Source organism: Musca autumnalis, unplaced genomic scaffold, assembly GCF_047663935.1.
Source record: "Musca autumnalis isolate F117 unplaced genomic scaffold, ASM4766393v1 scaffold_5, whole genome shotgun sequence".
Lineage (NCBI taxonomy): Eukaryota > Metazoa > Arthropoda > Insecta > Diptera > Muscidae > Musca > Musca autumnalis.
This window is the reverse complement of record NW_027412088.1, coordinates 19,186,746-19,213,629: the sequence shown is the minus strand read 5'-3', so window position 1 is coordinate 19,213,629 and position 26,884 is coordinate 19,186,746. Positions and strand designations below refer to the sequence as shown.

At 36.3% G+C, this 26,884-nt stretch overlaps 1 protein-coding gene across 1 annotated transcript; it reads right to left on the bottom strand.

Moving 5' to 3' along the window:
• Positions 1-1,885: 1,885 nt before the first annotated feature.
• Positions 1,886-2,524, bottom strand: LOC141406208 (uncharacterized). The gene has a single exon (XM_073991405.1). The coding sequence runs from the start codon at positions 2,522-2,524 to the stop codon at positions 1,886-1,888; it is 639 nt and encodes a 212-aa protein (XP_073847506.1).
• Positions 2,525-26,884: the final 24,360 nt, after the last annotated feature.

The following is a 26,884-nucleotide window of genomic DNA, read 5'->3' as shown; positions in this document are numbered from 1 at the left end:
AAAATATGTTTTGGACATATGTTAGAGAGGCCGTTTTTTTTGCGTGTACGCTGAAAAGTTGTCTGTAAGATGGTATGCAAAAATATACCGTTTACAGTAGGGTTATACTAAAATTTTACAGGAAAACAAAAAAATTGGCATTTTTAAAGTGAACATTAAAGATGATGCACCACAATAATCGATTAATAATTTCCAAATTTTTCGCTTTTTATGCAATTTTAGCAATGATTCCCTATTGTTTTCAGCAGTATTGTAATTGATACCGACAAAAAGAATGATGCTCCTGGCAATTTGGCTAAATATTTCTAGTTTTTTAAGTTATTTTCCAAAAAATGATTATGAAAAATCATTAAGGGGTATGCTCAGAGTACGTACAAACAACCTAGCGATATATGGAATGTCCTGTATTAGACAGGCTTGCCCTATATTATACTAGTATTTAAAGGCGTTGCCCTGATAGGGGTAAAATTGGGGCATAGAACAGAATTTTTTGCACTTTTCTTTGAAAATAGAATTCGGAAATATTGTTAACAATGTTTTGACCATCTTTTCTTTTATAAAAACAAAAATGTTAACATCCATTGTTGTCATTCAAGCCAAACAATACTACTCCCTTCGTTTCCAAGTTATCAACGTTTACATTTTTTATTTCAGGTTGCATCATTTTCAGTGACAGTCACTGTATATCTCCGTCGACAAAGACGACTGATAATTTTTTACTTGTTTTTTGTTTTTTTTTTTAAATATATTTCTTCGATACTAAAAATTTTCGATATTTTATAACACCGTTTTCAGTTTGTAACGTTTTTTTCGCTTCTCCTGTAAAGTTTTAGTTTTGTGGGTTACGTCTTCGGGCATTTATGGTGACGATATACACATATGTATGTATGTATGTGTGTATGTCCAACAATAACTACTGTCACAACAACATCCGTAGTTAGATAAATGCATTTGTCTCAATATAGATATTCTTAATAAAGTTTATGAAATAAAATAATGCTCTTAAAGAAGATTATGGAGAACAACAACAACAACAGCAGTAATGGCAAATAACTTCAAGTACCATTGTACAAACACTTGCCAAACACATAAACATTCAATTGCGTACACACACATAGATACATTCAACACAAGGACCTTCTCAATTTTTGCCTTTCACTTAGTGCAGACAAACTGCATTTATTCTACTTAAGAAATATGGAACTTATAAAAATTCAAACTTATATGAGACTCCATGGCTTTTTCATCATTTCGTTTGGGATTTCCAACTAGTAGCCCCCGAACTCATCCCACCATGGGATTGTTTCCCATGCCATGTTATTCTTAAAAATTCCTCCTAATGCTAGAATATTTTATATTTTCATCTTGAATGAATGGTAATCCTTAAAAAGTAGCAGCAGTAGTAGTAGACGAAGAGAGAGAATCAGCAAATAGACAACAAGTTTTTAATGAAATTTGTCTGGGGCGAAGAAACATCAGACCGACAGAGACTGAACTGAACTGAAAACTACAGAAAAATGCTACAAATTGTATTTGCTTATCCATGTGCAGAAAATGCAATTTAAACAATAAATTGAATCTAAAAAACCATAACATTTAATATCACCTCTTGTTGGATGTACGGAGGGGGGAACTTGAATAGATTGTAGATTGTAGTGAAACGAAAATTTGGTCATTTTGATAAAAAAAGTAAAGGCAAAAAAATGAAAATCGATATTGGTTGAATGGATTAATACAATTTGATTATATTGAGTTTTTAATAAAGGATTTTGGACTAATGCTCATAAAGTGCTTACAACACAATTAATTTATGAAGTGGATGTTGCAAAATAACCTTTAACTCATTTATAAATTATTAATACATAATTAATTTTTAAACATACACTTAAATTATACTTGTCTTCTTCCGCGGTCCCTTGCAAATTACACGTTTCTCTGTGACCACTGGTTGCTTAAAGGCATTCTTGTAATGCGTCATATCGTTTGGTGTTCGTCGTTCTGTCCACTCCTCACATGCACGCCATTGTAGAAGACCAGTTTTGGTAGAATTTCCATAACTACGCAGAAAATCTTCTTCATTTCTTCGTAACAATCCTTTGCGTTTTTCTCTTTCCTCCGGTACTATTCTAAACATTAAATCCTTCATTGTTGTTGCATTCCTCTCGAATTGTTCACCATCCCATAATTTGATGTTACTTGATTCAGAATTTAAACGATTTCGAAATCCATTTAATTTCCACTCCAAAAAATTTGACAAATCTGTTGGTGTGGTAAAATCTCCACGATACAATGGTTTCTCTTCGACACAATCACTTTGCCCATAGATACAGGGAGTAATGGCCTTCTTGTCACTTTTATCGGAAAAACGTTCCTCAAACCAATTGCCCAGCAAAACATTGTTGCTGTAGGGATTCTCTTGAATTTTAAACTTTGTTGTGGTGTCAATGGCACGATGTGCCATGTCACCATCACCACCACCATCACGACCGCCATCGATACCAGTTGCCGGTGTTATAAAAGACATTGGTCAGGACAATAACAGAAAACCAAATTTATCGATTTTAAAAAGTTTTGAAGTTAAATGTTGGAATGTTTTTGTTTTTTGCCTTTATTTTGCAGCTACAATTTTTGGCTTATAAATCAAAGAAGGGTATGTTCTTCAGAAATTTTTTTAAGGCGGACACACATAAGAAGAGGCATGGTATTAAAGCTTAAAGGCATCGGTGCATAATCCACCTGACATTGTTGCTAAAGTCATTTTTGGTAACAGAAGAAAGGGAAATGATTTAAAAGAGAAAGTCAGCGGCTTATAAGATATGACTTAATAAACGAAATAGGCAATATAAGTTGCAACTTGGCTGATTAAAATTTCTTTTGGTATATTATATTTTCGCATATAAAATATATGGTTTGTTCCAGTACTGCAAGAATCTACTAATTTTTATTATTTTTTTTCGATAACATAAAGGAATAAATGTTATCGTAGTAAAAAAAGATGACGCACTGTCTTATAGCTCCCATGACGTAAAGCATGAGTTTTGTTGCGGATTCGTAGTTAGTCGGATAAAACATCTGGTATCAAGCTTCACCCCAGTGAATGAAAGACTTGCTGCAATTCGAATAAAAGCTAAATTCTTCAACATCAGCTTTATTTTCGCTCATGCTCCCACTGAAGAAAAGGACGAACAGACCAAAGATATATTTTACGCGCGCTTAGAAGAAACATATGACCGTTGCCCTGCCCATGACATTAAAATCATTCTAGGCGATTTTAATGCCAAAATTAGAAAGGAGAATATCTTTGGCCCAACAGTCGGGAAATTCAGTCTCCACAGTGAAACATCTGACAATGGTATGAGGCTGATAGACTTTGCAGCAGCAAAAAACATGGTAGTTAGCAGTACCAGATTTAATCATCTCGATATTCATAAGGGCACCTGGCTGTCTCCAGATCAGAAAACAAGAAATCAAATTGATCATGTTGTGATAGATGAAAGACATTCCTCGAGCGCGTTGGATGTACGATCGTTCCGAGGCGCAAACATTGATACGGACCACTACCTTGTTGCAGCAAAGGTACGCACCCGCTTAATCGTATCAAACAAAGTACGAACAGGCACAACACGAAAGTTAGACATCGGTAAGCTGCAATCACAACAGATAGCCACAGCATATTCCACTCAACTAGCCCAATTGCCTAATCAAAGCACTCCTCATCCCGATAATATATCAGCGCAATGGCAAAGCATTGCCCACTCCATGCAAACAGCCGCAAAATCCATACTTGGATACCAGAGACCTCCACCAAGGAATCCATGCCGTGCAATGTCGTGCTGCCACCGAAGAGAAAAATGCGACATATAGGGCTACTTTACAATCCGTAGCAACACGCAGCGCACGAGAGAGATACAGGGAGAAAAGGAGAGAGGAGAAACGTATTTTCCGCAGGAAAAAGAGAGAGATGGAAAAGCGGGAGTGTGAAAAAATCGAGATATACAGGAGCCAGAATGAAGTCCGAAAATTGTACCAAAGAGTCAAGCATCAAACTGACGGCTTTGGTACAGGCACATTCTCCTTTAGAGACCAGCAAGGTAATTTGGTAACTGAAACAGATAGTGTACTCAGGATAAGGAAAGAACATTTTTCAAAACTGTTAGTAACCAATAGCAGCGAAGACGACGAAGATACCACAGTCCCAATCCCAGAAGATGGTATTGAATGTATACCGCCCAGCCAAGATGAGGTAAAGACAGCAATAAATCGGCTGAAGAATAATAAGGCAGCAGGAGCCGATGGCTTGCCAGCCGAGTTGTACAAAACCGGAGGCGACACGCTGATAAGGAGTATTAATCAGCTAGTTAGCACCATCTGGCAGGAAGAACGAGTACCCGACGATTGGAACCTGAGTATCCTGTGCCCCGTCCACAAGAAGGGAGATAAGACTGTATGCTCTAACTATAGGGGCATAAGTCTACTCCCTATTGCCTACAAGATCGTGTCAGGGATATTATGCGAACGACTAAGGCCTATGGTCAACGAGATAATTGGACCATACCAATGCGGCTTTAGATCTGGCAAGTCCACCATTGACCAGATATTTACCCTGCGGCAAATACTGGAGAAGACCCAAGAGATGCAGATCGACACCTACCACCTTTGTTATAAAGCAGCCTTCCACAGCCCGCTGCGTTCAAAGGCATTCCAAGCCATGTCTGAATTTGGTATCCCCGCAAAGCTCATCCGGCTTTGTAAAATGACTTTAACTGACACGAGGTCCTCAGTTAAAATAGGAAAGAACCTCTCCCAAGAGTTTGGTACCAAAAGAGGTTTCAGACAAGGAGACAGCCTTTCGTGTGATCTCTTCAACATCCTGCTGGAAAAGGTTATACGAGAGGCAAACGTCAAAAGAAGTGACACAATCTACACCAATAGCCACATGTTACTTGCTTATGCTGATGACATAGACATCATGGGCCGATCAGTAAAAGAAGTAACTGATACTTTTATGAAGGCCGAAGGAGAATCTGCTAAAGTGGGTCTGGCGGTAAACGGTGAGAAGACCAAATTGATGGTGTCGACGCGCAATGCGTCCACTGAGCTCGGACCGACTGTGGAAGTTGGTTCCCATAAAATTGAGGTAGTAAAAGACTTCGTCTACCTCGGCACCTCCGTAAACACAACAAACGACAACAGTTGTCAAATAAAAAGAAGAAATGTATTGGCCAACAGATGCTACTTTGGTTTAAGTAAGCAGTTTAAAAACAAAGCCACATCTCGACAAACAAAAATAACGCTCTACAAAACACTGATACTACCCGTGCTGATGTATGGCTCCGAAGCCTGGGTATTTTGGCAAGAAGACAAGGCAGTGATTGGTGGGTTTGAGAGAAAATTTCTTCGAAAGATCTACGGACCAATCTGCGTTGACGGTGAATATCGACGTCGCATGAAACACGAGCTGTATCTGCTATACAATGACATCAATATAGTTAAACGTATTGAGATGCAGCGATTGCGTTGGCTAGGCCATGTCATAAGAATGAGCGACGATGAACCCACTAAAAAGGCGTATAAATACGGACCGCTTGGCGGTGCACGCAGAATTGGCAGGCCAAGGAATAGATGGCGCAAACAAGTGGATGATGAGATGAAAAGGCGCGGTATTCCAGATTGCAAAGCAACAAATAGAGAGAAATGGAGATCTTTTCTTAGTTCGGCCTATGGAACAAATGTTCTGTAATGGGCCAGCTAAGTAAGTAAGTATGCTCGTTATTTTATCCCGTGATAGAGCCTTCATCATATCCCAGCTAAATTACAGTAGACAGCCAAGGATGCTTAAATCATGTCTGGTAATAGAAGAAAGGGAAAATGATTCAAACGAGTGTCAGCCGCTTATAAGGTATGAATTAACAAATTATTTAAATTTTCTTTTGGGATTCGCATATAAAATATATGCAATTATGTTCGATGTTATATCCCGTGACAAATGATTCACTATATCCCAGCTAAATTACAGTCGACAGCATCAGGTGACCACGACCAGCCAACATATTTCATTACACAATCATTAACAGCTGAAATATTCAACAGGGCAACATTACGCCACAAATGCAGCATAAATTCGATAAGTGTCACAACTTGACAGTCTTGTGGTGGGTGATAAGCTTCACGAACAAATAACTTGCTGTTTCGTGGTTTTGGTGTTGTGTATGATAGGCGCGCGATAGAAGTACGTTTTGGTTAATTACTTTCATTAATTTCTACGAAAAGCATTACATGCTGGTTCTAAGGGATTATGCCTTCTTTGTATTGTATGTTGTAGGTACCTACATTCATACATTCAGTGCTGCTCAAAACATTTGCAACTGGAATGATTAGATCATATATTATATAGTTTTGAAGTAGTTTGAGGATTTAAAATGCAAATAGGCTGGTAGATTAATTTGTTGGTTTATTGGGTCCCCTTTACTTAGCTGACCCATTACAGAACATTTGTTCTATAAGCCAAACTAAGAAAAGATCTCCAATTCTCTCTATTTGTTGCTTCGCTCTCTGGAATACCGCGCCTTTTCATCTTTTCTTCCACTTGTGTGCTCCATCGTTTCCTTGGCCTACCAATTCTGCGTGTATCGCCATGTGGCCCGTATTTATTCGCTTTTTTAGCGGGTTCATCATAGCTCATTCTTAACTACACGCAGAAAAATTTATGTTTGAATTATGTTTGAATCACAACAAATATATGTTTGGGACCGGTTGCAAACAAATATATGTTGGATCCAAACATAATATGTTTGGGTCGAAACAAATATATGTTTGCAACATTTTGTAACATATCTCAATTTGATATGTTTGGGTAAAACATATTTTTTATGTTAGAACATTTTTTTCATGGGTGGAGAGAGGATGTTTGTCAACGAGAGTAATAACAGTGCTCTCGCGGCTGTGGGTATTGTATAATAGAAGACGTAGAAGCGAAGAAGGGGGCATACTTATTCATTTTTGAAATATGGCATATCCATATTTATTTATTACATTACATAATCATTTGATTCTAGATGCCGATTCCCCACTGATGATGTCAACTTTGAGTAAAATTTGTTTTATTTCACAACAAAGGAGAAGCGTTCAACTACGTTACTATATATTTTTCCTTTTTAAAAGTGTGACTATTTACAACATTGATGGTCAAAATAAAGAAGAGAGTAAAGTAGTGAGAGAATCACAAGAAAGTTTGTATCAGCATTCAGTGGTTGCTAGACCTGTGACCAGTAAACATGTGGCGGGTGTGTGCGGTTTTGTTCAGTGTCCCCACTAAAATTATGCGTATATCCATGCACATGTTTACTTGTCGGCTGCTCAACGACGACTGATTGTTATTCTCACATACGTTAACGTATATGGATGATCTTGGCTGATTTACAAATTATTTCAATCAGTTTTTCTTTTAATAAAGTGTGTTATGTATTTCTTTGTATGTACCTATGTGTTTGTTGTTCTTTTGCCTTTCAATAAAAAAACCACAACATTTGTGTGTATACTATAGAGATAGCCAGTGAGTTCTTACTGAGAGCAAGTGAGCACATATTTTAAAGCACTGTTGGGTAGAAATGCTCGGCCTCATACACAAAAGTTTAAAAAATACATGAGTCTCTCGCAATTTGCCCACCATTGTTTTAAAGTGTTTTACATTGAATTTTACGCTCCCTTGCTCTCAGTAAGCGCCCACAGGTGCATGTGTTTGTTTTTTTGTGCCTTTTGGGTTTGTATTTTTTTGCACCCAAACATATCTTTGTTTGCACCCAAACATATATATCTTTGCACCCAAACATAAATATCTTTGCACCCAAACATAAAATTGTTTCCACCCAAACATATCTTTGTTTGCACCCAAACATAAATATCTTTGCACCCAAACATATATTTGTTTGCAGACCCAAACATATATTATGTTTGGGACGGTTGCAAACATATATATGTTTGCTGGAAAATATGTTTGGGACATATGTTAGAGAGGCCGTTTTTTTTGCGTGTAGCTGATAAATACACCTTATCAGCGTGTCGCCTCTGTCGCCTGCTGCCTTATTATTCTTGAGCCGGTTTAATGATGTGTTTACCTCATCTTGGCTGGGCGGTATACAATCAATACAATCTTCTGGGTTTGGATCTGTGGTATCTTCGCCGTCTTCGCTACTTTTGGATACCAAAGTTTGAAAAATTGCTCTTTCCAAGCCCTATAATTCTTCAACCGACTTATTGCTGTCTTTACCTTATCTTGGCTGGGCGGTAAACAATCAATACAATCTGCTGGGTTTGGATCTGTGGAATCTTCGCCTTCTTCGCTACTATCGGATACCAACTGTTTGGATACCAACAGGGTACTCAGGTTCCAATCGTCGGGTACTCGTTCTTCCTGCCAGGTGGTGCTAACTAGCTGATGAATACACCTTATCAGCGTGTCACCTCCGGTTTTTAACATCTCGGCTGGTAAGCCATCGACTCCTGCTGCCTTATTATTCCAGACCCGGTTTAATGCTGTATTTACCTTATTTTGGCTGGGCGGCATACAATCAGTACCATCTTCTGGGTGTTGATCTGTCTGCCGTCTTCACTACTATTGGATACCAACAGTTTGGAAAAATATTCTTTCCATATCCTGAACACACTATCTGTATCAGTTACCAAATTACCTTGCTGGTCCCTACAGGAGGATTTGCCTGTACCAAAGCCATCAGTTTGATGTTTCACTCTTTGCTAGAAGTTACGGACTTGGCTCCTGTATATCTCGATTTTTTCACACACATCGGGACGAGGAGTGCTTTGATTAAGCAATTGGGACAGTTGAGTGCAATATGCTGTGGCATTGCAGCTTACCGATGTCCAATTTCCGAGATGTGTCTGTACGTACCTTATTTGCTACGTTTAATCTGTTGCGCACCTTTGCTGCAATAAGGTGGTTGTCCGAGCCTATGTTGGCTCCTCGGAACGATCGCAAATCCAACACGCTCGATGAATGTCTTCCATCTATCACAGCGTGATCCATTTGATTTTTTATTTCGTTGATCTGCAGACAGCCAGGTGCCCTTATAAATATCGAGATGCTTAAATCTGTTACTGCTAACTACCATGTTTTTTTCTGTTGGGCCAAAGACATTCTACTTTCCAATTTTAGCATTAAAATCGCTTAGAATAATTTTAATGTCATGGACAGGACAACGGTTATATGTTTCATCGAGGCGCTCATAGAATATATCTTTAGTCTATTCGTCCTTGTCTTCGGTTGGAGCATGAGAGCAGATAAAGCTAATGTTGAAGAATTTTGCTTTTATCCGTATTGTAGCAAGTCTTTCATTCACTGGGGTGAAGCTGGAGACCAGGTTTTTTAACCGCCGACCATCTACAAATCCGCAACCAAACTCTTGGTTTGTGTCATGGCAGCTATAATACAGTGCGTCACCTTAAGGTGTTGTTGTGACGCCTTTCCCGTTCAGTAGTAGTAGTTCAGCAGTAATGTTGGTCTTGTACGTTTCATGTACATCTGCCAATGCGCAAACTGCACCTTCTCTATAAAGAGTGCGAACATTTCAGGTACAGATTCGGAAATCATGGTCCTCAAAACGTTTGTGTGGGTCGGCAACTTTAGAGGGGTCTGTTAGTTAACAACCTTTAACGAATGCTAAAGGCAGTTCCCAGGTGACACAACGGGGGAGGCCAGTGTCCACTTGAGATCAGAAAGGGACCAAGATAAATCCTTGGCTTAGCCATGTTAAAGCCGGTCAGGACTGTTTCTTGGTATCTTTCATCCCCTACGTCATTCATCCCCTGAGTCCCCTTTAAAGATTTAAAAATTAATTTGCAAAAATTGCACTTATTTTACAGAACTATACAAAACAATGCTCGAACTCAATTTTGGTTCTGCTCAAAACATTTGCAACAGAGAAAATTTGATTCAAAATCTGACGAAATTATTTATGTTTTAATAATATATTGTGAGTTAAACATTTTATTTATTATCTGGAGATATCGTAAAGAATACCAGCTAACTAAATAAATTAATATATCCTTTGAAATCCTGTGCTTTAAGGATAATTGTTAAATACCAAGGTTTTATTCAATATTTAATAGTCTAGAGTCCAGATTAGAGTCCCGGAATCTCCTCTATGAATTTAGCTTACTTAATCTAATCGTGTCCGATAAGTACTTAAAGATATTTGCAAAGAATTACTAGTTTTACGTGGTTATATATACGTTTAGAGGTGATATTATGCCAAAGCACCCTGTTATAGGACACTTCTGGTGTGTACAAGGTGCGATTTTGACATGTTATCTGTCCGGTTAGTTCTTGGATCTGATAAATATCTCTACCTTATGCTTCCAGTATCATTTCTGTCCATAAAAATACTTCCAGGCCAATATAAAACTCCTTCTACATTTTGGGTCAACTTTTCTGTATAAGGGGACAAATTCTTTTATATTTCTACCTGTAGTGGAATTCTGTTACTTATTTTTTGAGTTACCGACAAAAATCGGTAACATTAAAACGCAAAATTATAAATGAAAAATACCAATAAAAGTTGACAGCACTGTTGCTATCTGTGGGATTTATCAACAGCTTTATTTTTGTTGTTAACTTACCGAACATTTTCGTTAATTACTGAAATTATAAGTATTTTAATTTTACCGATATTTGTCGGTACCTCAAAAAATGAGTTACGGAATTCCACTACTGGTGATTAAGTACATTTTTTCTAGTCATATAACTTAAATTTACGAGAAGTTGTCGGTTTCACTACGCCAAAAACAATACTACACATTTTTTGCAAAATTTTTATAAAAAATTCCATTTTTCCTGGAAATCACTGTTTTCCCAAAATTTGCCTATTTTGGTATATCGGTATCCTTGGTAGGTACCGAAGGGGTTTGTATAAATTTGTCGGTGTCAAATCTTATTTTAGCATCTGTTGATGACCTCTAAAAGAGATCTGCTTAATAATTCGTATAATTATTTGATCACCCCCTGCAAGAGATGTTGTTGCCCATACACCTCCTTCCCATCTTATGGCGATTTTAGTTATTTTTACGCGGTATCCAGCTCTGTTTTAGATATTGCGCAATTCCTATTTTCTTTATTGGACTTCGCTGGATCATCAATTTTCAAAAATTACCATTTTAGCAAAGCTTGATATACATACATTTCTGGTCATATTTTAAGTTTTTTTTAAAAAATTAGACATGTCTTGTTTTCGGCATATTTGTCTGTTAAAAGTGAACATAACATCAAATGTTTTGAACAGCACTGTAGGTATGTGTATGTATATAATACGCATTTAATTGATTTATTGGCACATTTAATGATTAAATGACCACACTTGGTTTCAAACAGCGTTCATATGCATTCTTGAAATTTTATAACCAGCAGAATAAACCGCAATGTAATTGTACGCACACTTTGATAACTTCTTTATGTATTGTAGATGCAATTGTATATACATTTATAAATAAAAATCAGATGTCCTTCGTTGGTAATGGCAGCACTTGAGAACGGCTGGACCGATTTGGATCATTATTTTTGGGAAATGTTCGCCATAACCCGAACTAGATTTTTTATGCAAAGAATATTAATTTAAAATTTTCAATTTTTATTTTTTCTACAAAAACTATTGAACCGAATTTTGTGAAATTTGTGGGGTAGGGATGCCCCCCGGTTAAAAAAGGCTACAATTTTATTTTGGGGGGGGGGGGTACTTCCCCTATACCCTCTGTATTAAAAATTCTATATTTAAAATAATTATGAATGTATCGGTTTGGAAATTAATTTGCGAGACAATTGTGGTTGTATATCCGACCTTTTCTACTTTTTTAGGACCCAAAGACCACGTCCATTTTTTAAAATATGTTACATCTATAAAACTACTGAACCGGTTTTCCTGAAATTTTCAGGGAATGTACAGGGATGTCGTCCGGCGGAAAAAAGATGCATACTTTCTTGATTTTGCAATATTTAAAAAAAACACCATATCTTTATGAATAAAAACCAAATGCCGTCATAACCCAACTTATGTTTTTATGGAGAGAAAATTTTACGCCTCCCACTTTTTTCAATTTTTTACTTCAATTTAAAGTTATTTTTTATACCCTCCATCATTGGATGGGGTATATTAAGTTTGTCACTACGTTTGTAACTACTCGAAATAATAATTGTAGACCCCACAAACTATATATATTCTTGATCAGCGTGCAATTCTACATCGATATAGCCATGTCCGTCCGTCTGTCTGTCTGTCCGTCTGTGGAAATCACTCTAGCGTCCGACCGGATTGACGTAGGTGGATGAAACTTTGGGAAAATCTATTATTTGAACGTAGGACTTTTGGTATTGAAAGTGGGCTATGTAGGTCCACGCTTTCGTATAGCCCCCATACAAAATGACGCGTGACGCGTCGTCGTTTTAAGGAAATTGTAAGTTATTTGTCCCATTTTACCACCGAATTGGTTGTAACTTTGTATTTTGTGTATCCAGAGGCCAAAAAACATTCCTACCAAAGTTGGTTTATATAGGTTCACGTTTTGGTATAGCCCCGATATAAAGTACGCGTCATTTTAATATATTTTGAATGTATTAGTCCCATTTGACAACATAATCGGTTGTAATTTTGTTTTTTGTGTTTCCAGAGGCTAAGAAACATTTCGACCATAAAATGTTTATATAGTTCCACGTTTTGATATAGCCCCCATAGGACGATATCTCCCGATTTTCGATATTTTGAAGGTTTTGGCCTCATTATCACACCGAGATGGCTGAAATTTGGTATTTAGTCTTCGTTGGGGATATAAAACTTCCCCCCCCCCCCCAGATATTTGTAGGTATAGGTCCGCGCCATCATATAGCCCCAATAGAACGGTAACTTCCGATTTTCGGTATTTTGAAGGTTGTGGCCACATTAATCCACCGAAATGGCTGAAATTTGTGGTAGAGGGTATAAAAAGTTCGGCCCGTCCGAACTTAACGCTTTTCCCACTTGTTTTTTTATTAAATTCATATTTTGCTTACATTAAAATTTGTACATAAAGAGATGGTTTAAAAACATTACATCTATAATTAAACATTTAATGCAACACATACATTTGTACATAGTTTAAGGTAATAAATGGAGAAAGAAAATATGACAAAAAACCTTCAATAAAATATAAAATATAAATTTAAAGTTTTTCTGCAAAAACTACTGAACCGGTTTTCCTAAAATTGTCAGCTAATATACAGGGATGGTCCCCGAAAACATATTTATTTGAATTCCAGAGGAGGTGTGTTACCTCCCCTATGAGATATTTAAACAATTTCACGTGTATCGGTTTTTGGGGCCTAAACCCGACCACGCCTGTTTTTTCATCAAATTTGCAGCAAAATTTTATGAATTTCGGAGGAGGTGGGGTACCTTCCCCACTTATGGTTATAAGATTTTACTCATGTCGCAGTGCAGCCGATGCAGTTCGTGGTTTATGCGGCCCACAGTGGTTCAGAATCGTTTTTCCTAGTCAAAATTCTGTCACTTTTGAACGGATAGAGATATTTTCATAATTTTTTTCTGTTCGACAAATAACACAATGAAAAACGTTAAATCAAAACCGGTCAAATTCGGTTCATTAGTTGTAGAAGGATTCAAGGTTAAAATTATACTATTGAGTTTTTTTATTTTATTTTTTATCAACATATGAGCGTTTTTTGTGTTTTTTATATCTTTTTTTTTAAAATGGCCAAACCCCAATAAATACAAAAAAAAGCAACAAAAAATATTTTTAAAATATAAAAATTTTTTAGGCCCCAAGTATGTTTGGACGAAATACGTTTCAGACAATTTGGAGTCGATTTAGCCATGTCCGTCCGTCTGTCTGGCTGGCTTGTGCGCACGATAACTCTCGAACGAATGAACCGATTTGGTCCAAACTTTGCCCCTCGTAATATTTTGTCCAAACATAGTTTAAGTTCAAATATGCGTTATATCGTTCCACTCTTTCTGGTACCTCCCCCCCACAAAACTTCGGATAAGTTCAGTGTAAGACCTGCTCTCGAATCGCTTTGATTTTTGTAGCAACATCTTGTATTAATTGCCCTCCTGTACAAGTTTCATCAGGGGTACGTACATACTTCCTGAGAAAATAGCCTAAAAGGTGCAAAAAACCCTAAGACTATAGTGGTTGGAGCGCAATAAAACTATCGAACGGATCTGCCGGTTCGGTAAAAAATTTGGCCTTCGTAATATTTTGTCCAAACTTAGTTTAGGCTCGAAGACAAGACATATCGGTCCACACTCTCAGGTACCTCCACCGCAAAAGTTCAAAAATGTTCAGAGAAATTGTGCGCACCATAAGTCCTGAAGGGAGTGACCATACTTTACACATATACTTGCCAGATATAGATTAGATTCGAATATGGACTATATTTTTCCACTTCTTCGGGTACCTCCCTCACAAAATTTCGGATAAGTTCCCTTTAAGACTTGCTCTCGAATCACTTTGATTTTTGTTGAAGCAACTTGTATTCGCTGCCTCAATGACGACGGTAAAAACTTTTTTAAGGGGCAAGTCCACACTTCTTAAGAAAACAGTCCGAAAGATGTAAATAATCCCTATGGCGCCATATTTGGTGGCTGGAGAGCACGATAGCTCTCGAACTGATCAACCGATTTGTTCCAAAATTTGGTCTTCATCATATTTAGTCCAAACTTAGTTCCAGTTCGAAGATTGGGAATACGGGAATACACATATATTTACAAAAAAAAAAAAAAAAAAAAAAAAAAAAACGCCTCTAAAATTGTTGTTGTAACAGTGTTTATAATTATATTTGTACTAGCAAAATGCCCGCTACTTCGTATGCGGAAAGGGAAGGATATACAAATAAACAACATTTAATATGAAAATGGTGAACACTAAAAATTTTGATGTACCAATACCTATTTTAGTTGATGTTTAATTTCACTTAAATACCGTTCGTACACCTTTAGCTCGAATTTCCAAAAAGAAATACCTTATCGCATCCTACACGTTAACATTTTAAATTTCATTTCACGTTTCACAACGGTATGGGTAGTTTATAAATTGTATCCACGTTTTCCAACCGAAGTAGTTGTAATTTCGGAATTTGTGATATCAAAATGTATTTCCGTATTTCCAACACCAGCTCAATATCTAAACACTAACACAGAACCTAATACAAAAATTCTAAATTCCAGCTATATCCCTTAATGCGACACCAAAACGGTACAAAATTTAGTACTTAAAATAGGTAATAGTTTCAAAAATTAAATCCCTATATCAAAAACTATATCGCAACAGCGATACACATTTACAGCCTTATATATTCTTCCAAAACCAAATCTGTATGAAATTCCAAAACATCCTCCTTATCTCCACAATATACCCCAACTGTTATCCTAATACCGAATTTCACAATTTTAGCTCTGCATACCTCTTATGGTACGTATATCCACTATGACATCCATAACAGCGAATACAATACCAAATTTCCACAAACCAAATTTAGTACCATTTAATACTTTTCGTACGAAAGTACGAATTTTAATGACTCCACTCTGGCAGTAATCTTAATTCTATATTTCAGGATTTTAGCTCGATGCGTTCACCAAATCCAAATTTTATCACATTAAGTACAATTTAGTACTTTTCGTAAATATAAGGCTACTTAAATCGTCCGCTCCAACAGTAATCTTAATTCCAGATTTCAATACCATTTAGTACTTTTTCGTTAACTAATAGTAGGTATTTCCAATATCATTTCAGTCATCAACGACCCTCATACCAAATTTCAGAATTTGTACGCATTAAAAAACTCCTTATGTTATCGTTCATGCAATAACAAAATCGTACCAAATTTAGTACTTTTTATACACCTGGGTATTACTTCAAAAAATTACCTTCTTATATCAACCATTTATACCAACCGACATTCTATTTTCCAGCTCTATCAGTTCCCCTCAAACCCAATTATAGTAATTTACATATAAATTCATCTATACTTATAAAAGAGTTCAGTAATGATGACTCACTGATTCACTGACTCACTGACTGACTGACTGACTGATAATCAACGCCCAGACTAAACGGCTAAAGCTAGAATCTTGAAATTTTGTGTGAGGGTCACTCTTGCTTCGAAGGTGTCAGATAAGGCTGGATTTTTGGAAATTCGAACTAGAACTGTACTAAAAGTACTAAAAGGTACTAAATATGGTACCCTTTGTATTAGGCAAACGCGAAGAGCTAGAATTCTGAAATTTGGAATGAGGTTCACTGATGGTGAGTTAGAAAGGTGTACCAAATGGTTTTTGGAAATTCGAACTATAAGTGTACGAAAAGTACTAAAAGTTACTAAATTTAGTACTATTTGGTATTACGTGAACGGATAGAGCTAAAATCTTGAAATTTGGAATGCAAATCAAGGTTAGGAAGATGAGTTGATACAAGGAGGTGGTTTTGAAAATGTGCACTCATGTGTACGAATAGTACCAAATGGTACTAAATTTGGTACAATTTGAATTAGGGCGAACCGATAAAGTTGGAATTCTGAAATTTGTGAATTACTATTACTGTTGGAGTGTAGGTTAGAGATATGGATGTAGTTTTCGAAGTTCGTACATATGGGCACGAAAGGTACTAAATAGTACCAAATAAGGTGCAATTTGGATTTGGGGGAACGGATGGAGCTGCAATCCTGAAATTTAGAATTAGGATTACTGTCGGGGTGTAGGATAGAAGTATTTTGGAAATTCGTACTTTTGGGTACGAAAAGTACTAAATGGTACCAAATTTGGTACAATATGGATTTAAGTGATCGGATAGAGCTGGAATAGTTAAATTTGGAATTAAGATTACTATTGGAGTGTGGGATTGGGATACTTTTGGAAATTCGTACTTATGGCAACGAAAAATACTAAATGGTACCAAAATTTGTACAGTTTGGATTTGGGTGATCAGATACATTTGGAATCCTGAAATTCGAAAGTCAGATTAATTTTGGAGTGTTGGATAGAAGTAGGTTTGGAAATTCGGACCTATGGGAACAAAATTAAGATTACTGTTCGCGTGTAGGATTGAGGTAGTTGTAGAAATTCGTAATCATGGGTACGAAAGTACTAAATGGTACCAAATTTGGTACAGTTTGGATTTGGGTGAACGGATATAGCTGAAATTCCGAGATTTGGAATAAGGAGTACTGTTTGAGTGTAGGATTGATAAAGTTTTGGAAATTTGTAGTTATGGGTAGGAAAAGTACTAAATAGTACTAAATTTGGTACAATTTAGATTTCAATATTGGGATACATTTGGAATCGTGAAATTCGGAATTAAAATTGTTGTTAGAGTGTTGATAGAGGTATGTTTAGAAATTCGTACTATGGATACGAATAGTACTAAATGGAACCAAATTTGGATTTGAGTTATCGTTTGAACATAGCACTGAGGTAGTTTTGAAAATTTGTTCTTATGGGTACGAAAAGTACTAAATGGTACTAAATTTGGTACAATTTGGATTTTGGTGATCTGATGTAGCTGCCATCCCCAATTTTGAATTTAAAATACCTGTTGAATTGTAGGATTGATAAAATTTTGGAAATTTTTAGTTATTGGTAGGAAAAGTACTAAATAGTACTAAATTTGGTACAATTTGGATTTGAGCGAACGGATAGAGTTGGAATCAAGAAATTTGGAATTAAGATTATTGTTGGAGTGTAGGATTGAGATATAGAAGTAGTTTTTGAAATTCGTACTTATGAGTGCGAAAAGTACTAAATTTGGTACAATTTGGATTTGAGCAAATGGCTAGAGCTGGAATCTTGAAGTTTGGAATTAAGATTACTGTTGGGGTGTAGGATTGATGAAGTTTTGGAAATCCGTACTTATATGTACGAAAAGTACTAAACGGTACTAAATTTGGTACAACTTGGATTTGAGCGAACGGGTAGAGCTGGAATCAAGAAATTTGGAATTAATATTACTGTTGGAGTGTAGGATTGAGATATGCTACAACTTGGATTTGAGCGAACGGTTAGAGCTGGAATCTTGAATTTTGGAGTTAATATTACTGTTGGGGTTAGTATTGGAAATGCGTACTTAGTTTTAGAAATGCGTACTTATGCTTACAAAAAGTACTACATTTTGTACAATTAGGATTTGGGTGAAATTATAGCGCTCGAATCCTAAAATGTGGAATTAGGTACACTTAGGGGTACGAAATGTTTCCATGTATGGTACAATTTTGTATTGGATGAGCGGATAGATCTGGATTCGTGAGATTTGGAATTAAGATTATTGTTATCATTTGCTTATAACGTCCGATTTAAGAAATATGTGCCATAAATATACGTAAAAAGTTGTAAATGGCACAGGATTTGGTACAATTTGTTATTGTGTAATGGGAATTTTGAAATAATAGGAGGAGGTTCGTATGTATATATTTACATGTAAAGTACTAAATAGTTATATAATTGGGGGAACAGATAGAGCTAGAAATGAGGATGGCGGTTGTTGGGTTAGGCCGTATTTGCGCTGAGAACCTCAATTAAAATATCTCAAAAAATGTGGATTGCTCTTGATGTGTACACGCAAAAAAAAATCGGCCTCTCTAACATATGTCCCAAACATATTTTGCAGCAAACATATATATGTTTGCAACAGTCCCAAACATAATATATGTTTGGGTCTGCAAACAAATATATGTTTGGGTGGAAACAAATATATGTTTGGGTGCAAACATATATATGTTTGGGTGCAAACATATATATGTTTGGGTGGAAACAAATATATGTTTGGGTGCAAACATATATATGTTTGGGTGGAAACAATTTTATGTTTGGGTGCAAACATTTTATATGTTTGGGTGCAAAAAATACAAACCCAAAAGGCACAAAAAAAAAACAAACACATGCACCAGTGAGCGCTTAATAAGAGCAAAGGAGCGTAAAATTCAATGTAAAACACTTTAAAATGTGTGCTCACTTGCTCTCAGTAAGAACTCACTGTCTATCTCCATAGTATACACACAAATGTTGAGATTGTTTATTGGAAGGCAAAAGAACAACAAACACATAGGTACATACAAAATTCCAAAGAAATACATAACACAATTTAATAAAAGAAAAACTGATTGAAATAATTTGTAAATAGTCACACTTTTAAAAAGAAAAAATATATAGAAACGTAGTTGAACGCTTCTCCTTTGTTGTGAAATAAAACAAATTGTCCTCATAGTTGAAATCATCAGCGGGGAATCGGCATCTAGAATCAAATGATTATGTAATGTAATAAATAAATATGGATATGCCATATTTCAAGTATACATAAGTATGTATGTAATTACCAATATTAAATGCGATTTCTTCCTTGTCCAATAAAATAATTTCATTCAACTTTCCGATTCAATTATAAAATGTATTGGGCATTTAATTTACTAAAAAGCACAATTTCTTTAAGAAAACACAAAACACTGATTTATTCACTCACTTTACCGTCTTGACTCTACAAAGGCATCTAAAACACTGAAGAAAGACATAAAATATAATTCATATCATTTCTTCTTTCTTTCTTTCTTCTCCTCCTAAGTTGGTTAACAACAACAAAACAAGAAACACACGAGTTTGTCGCATACACGCCACCAAAGCCCCCTTTTTCGCTTCTACGTCTTCTATTATACAATACACACAACTCTTCATTATAAAACAGCAATCCACAGCCGCGAGAGCACTGTTATTACTCTCGTTGACAAACATCCTCTCTCCACCCATGAAAAAAATGTTCTAACATAAAAAATATGTTGGTACCCAAACATATCAAATTGAGATATGTTACAAAATGTTGCAAACATATATTTGTTTGGACCCAAACATATTATGTTTGGATCCAAACATTAATTTGTTTGCAACCGGTCCCAAACATATATTTGTTTGGATCCAAACATATTTCTAACATAAATTTTTCTGCGTGTAGGCGTGACAAAAATCGAACTAAAGTGGTACGTATTAGTACACAAAATGTTTCCACCATTCTATATTATATATTGTTCATTTGTTTTATATATTTAACGCATACGAAGTAGCGGGCACTTTGCTAGTAACAACGAATTTGCGAAACCTCCTCCTTAAATTTCAAAAATTCCTGCTAACCCCTTTACACAATAACAAATTATATCAAATTCTGTACCATTTAGTACTTTTTATAGAATGCATTTCAAAAACCATCTCCATATCTTAACCCCACATACCCGATACAACATTTAATACTTTTCTTAAATATACCAACGTTACACACCAATACTCACCCTAACTCTAAAAATACAGATTCCAGCTCTGTCCCTACACCCAACAAAAAATTGAGTACCATGGTACGTATTTTGACAACCACATCTTTCAACCCTACACTGACAATTATACACAATAACAACAAAAATCGTAATTCCAAATCTCAGGATTCCAGCAGTATCTGTTCGTCCAATATCAAATTGTACCAAACTTAGTTCCATTTAGTACTCTTCGTACCCATAAGTACGTTTTTTCAAAACTACCTCAATTCTTCACTTTAACAGTAATTTTAATTCCAAATTTCAGGATTCCAGCTCTAACCGTTCAACCAAGTCTAAATTGTACGAAATTTAATACCTTTCGTACCCATAAGGACGAATTTCCAAAATTTCCTCAATCCTACACTCCAACTGTAATCTTAATTCCAAATTTCATAATTCCAGCGCTATCCGTTCACCCAAATTTAATTGTATGAAATGTGGCGCCATTTAGTACTTTCCGTATCCATAAGTACGAATTTCCAAAACTACCTCAATCCTACACTCCAACAGTAATCTTAATTCCAAATTTCAGGATTCCAACGCTATCTGTTCACCCAAATCCAATTTGTACCAAACTTAATACCATTTAGTACTTTTCATACCCATAAGTATAATTTTCCCAAACTTCCTCAATCCTACAGTCAAACAGTAATCTTAATTCCAAATTTCAGGATTCCAGCTCTATCCGTTTATCCACATCTAAATTGCACCAAATTTAGTACCATTTAGTACTTTTCGTACCCATAAGTACCAATTTCCAAAACTACCTCAATACTACAGTCCAAGAGTAATCTTAATTTCAGGATTTCAGCTCTATCCGTTCACCCGAATCGTAATTGTACAAAATTTAGTACCACTTAAAACTTTCCGTACCCATAAGTACGAATTTTCGAAACTTCCTCAATCCTACACTCCAACAGTAACCATAATTCCAAATTTCTGACTTCCAGGCCTACCCGTTCAATCACTTCCTAATTGTACCAAATTTAGTACCATTTAGTACTTTTCGTACCCATAATTAAGAATTTCCAAATCTTTTTCAATCCTACACTCCAACAGTAACCTTAACTCCAAATTTCAGGTTTCCAGGCCTACCCGTTCAATCACTTCCTAATTGTACCAACTTTAGTACCATTTAGTACTTTCTGTACCCATAAGTACGAATTTCCAAAACTACATCAATCCCACACTCCAACAGTAATCTTAATTTTAAATTTCAGGATTCCAGCCCTATCCGTTCACCCAAATCCAAATTGTACCAAATTTAGTACTTTTCGTACCCTTAAGTACGAATTTTCAAACCTTCCTCAATCCTACACTCCAACAGTAACCTTAATTCCAAATTCCAAATTTCAGTTTCTAGCTCTATCCGTTCAACCAAATCCAAGTTGTGCTAAATTTAGTACCATTTAGTACTTTTCGTATACATAAGTACGAATTTCCAAAACTACCCCCATATCTCAATCCAATACTCCGTCAGTAATCTTAATTCCAAATTTCAGGTTTGCAGCACTATCCTTTCACCTAAATCCATATTGTACTAAATTTAGTACCATTTAGTACTTTTCATACATATGAGTACTAATTTCACAAACCATTTCCTTTTATAAACACCACTTCCCAACCTTCATTTCCATACCAAATTCCAAGTTTGGTACTAAATGTAGTACTTTTCGTACACTTAGAGGTCGAATTTCCAAAAACCCTTTGGTACATCTTTCTAACTATCCATCAGTGATATTCGTTCCAAATTTCAGCACTCTAGCTCTTGCCGTTTGCCTAATACAATGGGTACCATATTTAGTACCTTTTAGTACTTTTCGTACCCTTCTAGGGCGAATTTCCAAAAACCCAGCCTTATCTCACACCTACACACCGACAGCAACCCACAGTCAAAATTTCAGCTTTCTAGCTTCAGCGGTTTCGTCTGGGCGATGATATACATGTCACTCACTCACTCACTCACTCACTTATCACTAAGCTCTTTTATATATATAGATGTTCGTTCTTCTGTTCAATATGGCTCTGGGTCTATCTCCAGTTCCAGGAGAGTGGCTGCTTCGATGGGATGTAACTACAGATCCACTGGAGTTAGATGAGTAGGTTTGGCGTGGCAGTTGAAAAGGTGTTTTGTGTCGTGTGGGCCCATGACGCATACTGGGCACATGTTTTGCGCGGTGTGGTCGGTTTCCGCCCAATAAGAATTTAGGCGACTGCACTATCCCGAGCGTAGTTGAGCCAAAACTAATATGGTTTGTCATGGCAGCTGACGATCCTCAGCTGCGATAGATGGGGGATGTACTCCGAGAACTTTTTTCACACTATATTTGCTTATGGCCTTAGCAACTGCATCCGTGTGAATACTATTTAAACTTGTTTGATATGCCTGTTGATCTAGAGGTTCTCTCCTACATTGTTGGACCTCCCTCTCCAGAGCATGAATACCCTTCTGATATGCCTAAATGTGTCGTGCCTAGCCAGCAGATGGTGATTGGGATGGCTGTCACGGTAACACTCAAACAAGTACTGTAACAAAAGCATATCATTGTGCTGCTTTACTGGAAGAATCTTTGCCTCCTCATGTAGATGGTCTACTGAAGACTTGAGGAGGCACTCTGTTGCTGTACTCAGGGCGGCATTCTGGCAGGTTTGAATCTTATTCCATTTCGTATCACATAATCCCGGAGACCAAACTGGCGCCGCATCGCGTTATATGTGGTCAACAAGGTTTCTTTATCTGCACCCTAGGGTGCAGATAGCTGTGGAGTGCGCGCACGACTTGAAAGTAGTGTCGAATGTGATCCCTAAAATTTTGAGGCAGTTTGTGATCTGAATTCTGCTACCGTCTACCACGACATTCAATTCTCTTCCAAACTGCGCTGTTCATGTGGTGAACAGAGTAGCTGTAGATTTTGTGGCAGAAATCTGCATATTCCTCACGTGTTTGTACTAAATGGTATCCACGATATCTTCTGAACGGGGTAACCAATTCGGTCCAAACTTCGGGTCACCTAATATTTTGTCCAAATTTAGTTTAACTTCTAAAATGGCCCATATCGGTCTTCTCCTTAGGGAACCTTTCCCACAAAAGATCAACATTTGTGGCTAAGTGTAGTTTAGGGTCTGTTCGAAGGTCCTTTGGAAATTTATACCGATGCTGTTCGTTGTGGTCCTGTTTACAGAGATATTATTTTTATACGGGTCCAAAAGTAATACGATGACCCACTGAAATGACAAGTGGGCGCGATACCTTTCGAAAAGATATGACTCCAAAAATAAGATCTACTTCCATAATGTACTATGTCGGTCCATTCCTTTAAGTACCTTCTCTGCTATACTTTTGAACTTTAATCTTAATACAGATTTTTGTCGGCAAGTTAAAATCTCCAATAAGGGCCACAAAATTCTGAAGAGATCCTTAATACATCCAGAGATGAACGTTTCGATTCAAATAGGTTGACACGGTGCTCTTGAAACAAATTTAAATGGAAGGTGCTTACACCTGGGAAGTTTTAGCGGATTCTGAAACTACAATGTTCATAGATGAGAAAAATCAAAAAACTAAAAAAATCGCCGGAACGCTTTTTAAATAAATCGCGATTCAAGTTGACATTTTTAAGAGAGTTTTCGGTTTTTACGATCTTGCTTGGAAACCGCAAGTCCTATCGAAATGGGACTAAAGAAAATGTTGTAGCTATGGAAATTCTCTACAAAATTGATCATTATGATGTTTTTGTAGTTTTTATCGTTATTGAGATATAGAAGTACAAATTAGGACAATGGATTGGCTGTATCGCTTCTTTATAAAACCAACTTGAAACGCGATTTATTTAAAAAGCGCTCGGGCGATTTTTTTTTTAGTTTTTTGATTTTTCTGTAGTTACAGAATCCGCAAATACTTCCCACGTGTAAGCACATATTATTTAAATTTGATTCAAGAGCACCGTGTTGAGGGTATATCTCTGTCGGCGAAGCCGACTAATACTTTTTATACCCTCAGCCTTTAGGCTAAACAGGGTATTTACACTTTGATACGACCAAAAATGTGCCTCATCTAAATAATGATTTTACACTCCAAGTATGTTTGTACGATATCCGTTTCAGACAATTTTGAGTAGATCTAGTAATGTCCGTCCGTCTGTCTGTCTGGCAAGCTGGTGCGCACGATAACTCTCGAACAAATCAATCGATTCGGTTCAAATTTTGGGTATCGAAATAATTTGTTCAGATTCGATTTAATTTCGAAGATGGGCCATATAGGTCCACTCCTTCAGGTACCTCCCCCACAAATGTTTAAAAATTGTCACAAAACTTGTGCGCACGATAACTCTTGTAGGGAATAACTGATTTGGTCCATACTTTGCACATCGTGTAATATCTACAAAACTAAGGTGAGGTTCCAATATTGACTCAATCGGTCCACTCCTTCGGGTACCTCCCACACAAAATTTCGGAAAAGTTCAGTTTAGGACCTGGTCTCGAATCGCTTTGATCTTTGTTTAAGCAAGTTGTATTCGCTGTCCTCTATACGACGCTGTAAGTTTCATTAGGGGCAAGTCCATACTTCCTGAGAAAATAGCCTGAAAGTTACAAAAAACCCTATGACACCGTGTGTAGTTGTTGGAGCGCAAGATAACTCTCCAACAGATCTGCCGATTCGGTCCAAAATTTGGCTTTCGTAATGTTTTGTCCAAATTTAGTTCAAGTTCAAACATGGATTATATCGGTCCACTCCTTCCGGTACCTCCCCCACAAAAGTTCGAAAATGTTCGGAAAATTTGTGCGTACGATAACTCTTGATGGGAGTGACCGATTTGGTCCATACTTTACACATTCTCATAATATCTACCAGATATAGATCAGGTTCGAATATGGACTATATTTGTCCACTCCATCCCGTACCTCCCACACAAAATTTTGGATATGTTCACTTTAAGACCTGCTATTGAATCACTTTGATTTTTGTTGAAGCAACTTGTATTCGCTGCCTCAATTACGACGGTAAAATTTGTTTCAGGGGCAAGTCCATACTTCTTGAGAAAACAGCCCGAAGGTTGTAAAAACCACCTATGGCACCCCCATGGTCTATGTCGGTCCATTCCTTTAAGTACCTTTTCCGCAAAACTTTTAAACTTTAATCCTAATCAACATTTTGTCGGTTCATACGACCAAAATTTACATAAGTTGTTTGTGAAAAACGTGTTTCAATTTGCACAGGCTGAGGGTATATCTTTGTCGGCAAAGCCGACTGATACTTTTTTACTTGTTTCCATACAATTTCCCATATAAATTATAGCTTTTTCACACAAATGAACATTTTTTAAAAAATTAAATTTTATAAGATTTATAAGAGTTTTATGTAAATCCAAAGAGATTTTTTTTTCAATTTTGGAAGAAAAATTAAATTTTTTAAAAATGTTTCGACAATTTTTTTTTTTAAATTTGTTCGCTTAAAAATTGTTTTAATTGTTTGTATTTTTACAGTTTTTATGGGGTTTGACTTTTTTCACTAGTTAGAAGATATGAAAAACTCAAAGAGACTCATATTTTGATATGGAAAAACTCAATTTTTTAACTTTGACCTTGAATTCCTCTGCAATCGCTAGACCGAATTTGGTGGCTTTTGATGTGTCGGAAAGCTGAACAAAAAAAGAATTAAGAAAAATATCTATTCGTTTAAAAGTTACAGAGTTTTCACCAGCAAAAAACGATTCTGAACCACTGTGTATCGGTCCATTCCTTCAAGTACCTTCTCCGCTATACTTTTGAACTTTAATCCTAATCCACATTTTTGACGGCAAGTTCAAATGTCCAAAAAGTGCCACAAAATTCTGAAAAGACCCTAAATACATTCGATCAGTCCGTAGATGAAAGTTTCAATTCACATTGGCTGAGGGTATATCTCTGTCGGCAAAGCCGACTGATACTTTTTTACTTGTGCTTTTGTCAATTTTCGCTATGGGAGATAAATAAAACAAAATTTCCAAAGTTTGTGTTGATTCAGAATAACTTCTGTTGCAATCATGAAATCAATGGGGACATTTAGGGTATTACTTGTAATGATTAACCCTAGCATTCCAACTATATTCAGTTTTGTAAAATATTTTGCTATTTCAATAAATTCAGATTACATAACGCCTGATTTAAATTCCTATTGTTTAATGTGGCGTATACAATATGACATGTGTATCTCATACGCCCCCAGTTACAAATGTAATTTCCACAGAAAACTGTAAATAATATTATTTTATTTAACACGACAAGCACTTTCCCCTCGCTTTGCAGTGTCACGAAAGCTATTAATTAAAAGATATTAAAAGATATGTTTTACAATATAAATTAGTGTCGCGGTACATTAGTGTTTGTAACAATAAACAATAGAGAGCAAACCACACAACAGGTCAAATGTATTTTATTGTTTGTTTGTTTGTTTGTTTTTTTCTGCTTCTTCCACGAAACATAAACAAATGTTTAATGATTAATGGAAAATGTCTGTCCGGCCGGTGGCTTATGTGAATTTCAATGGAAATGTCACAATGAATA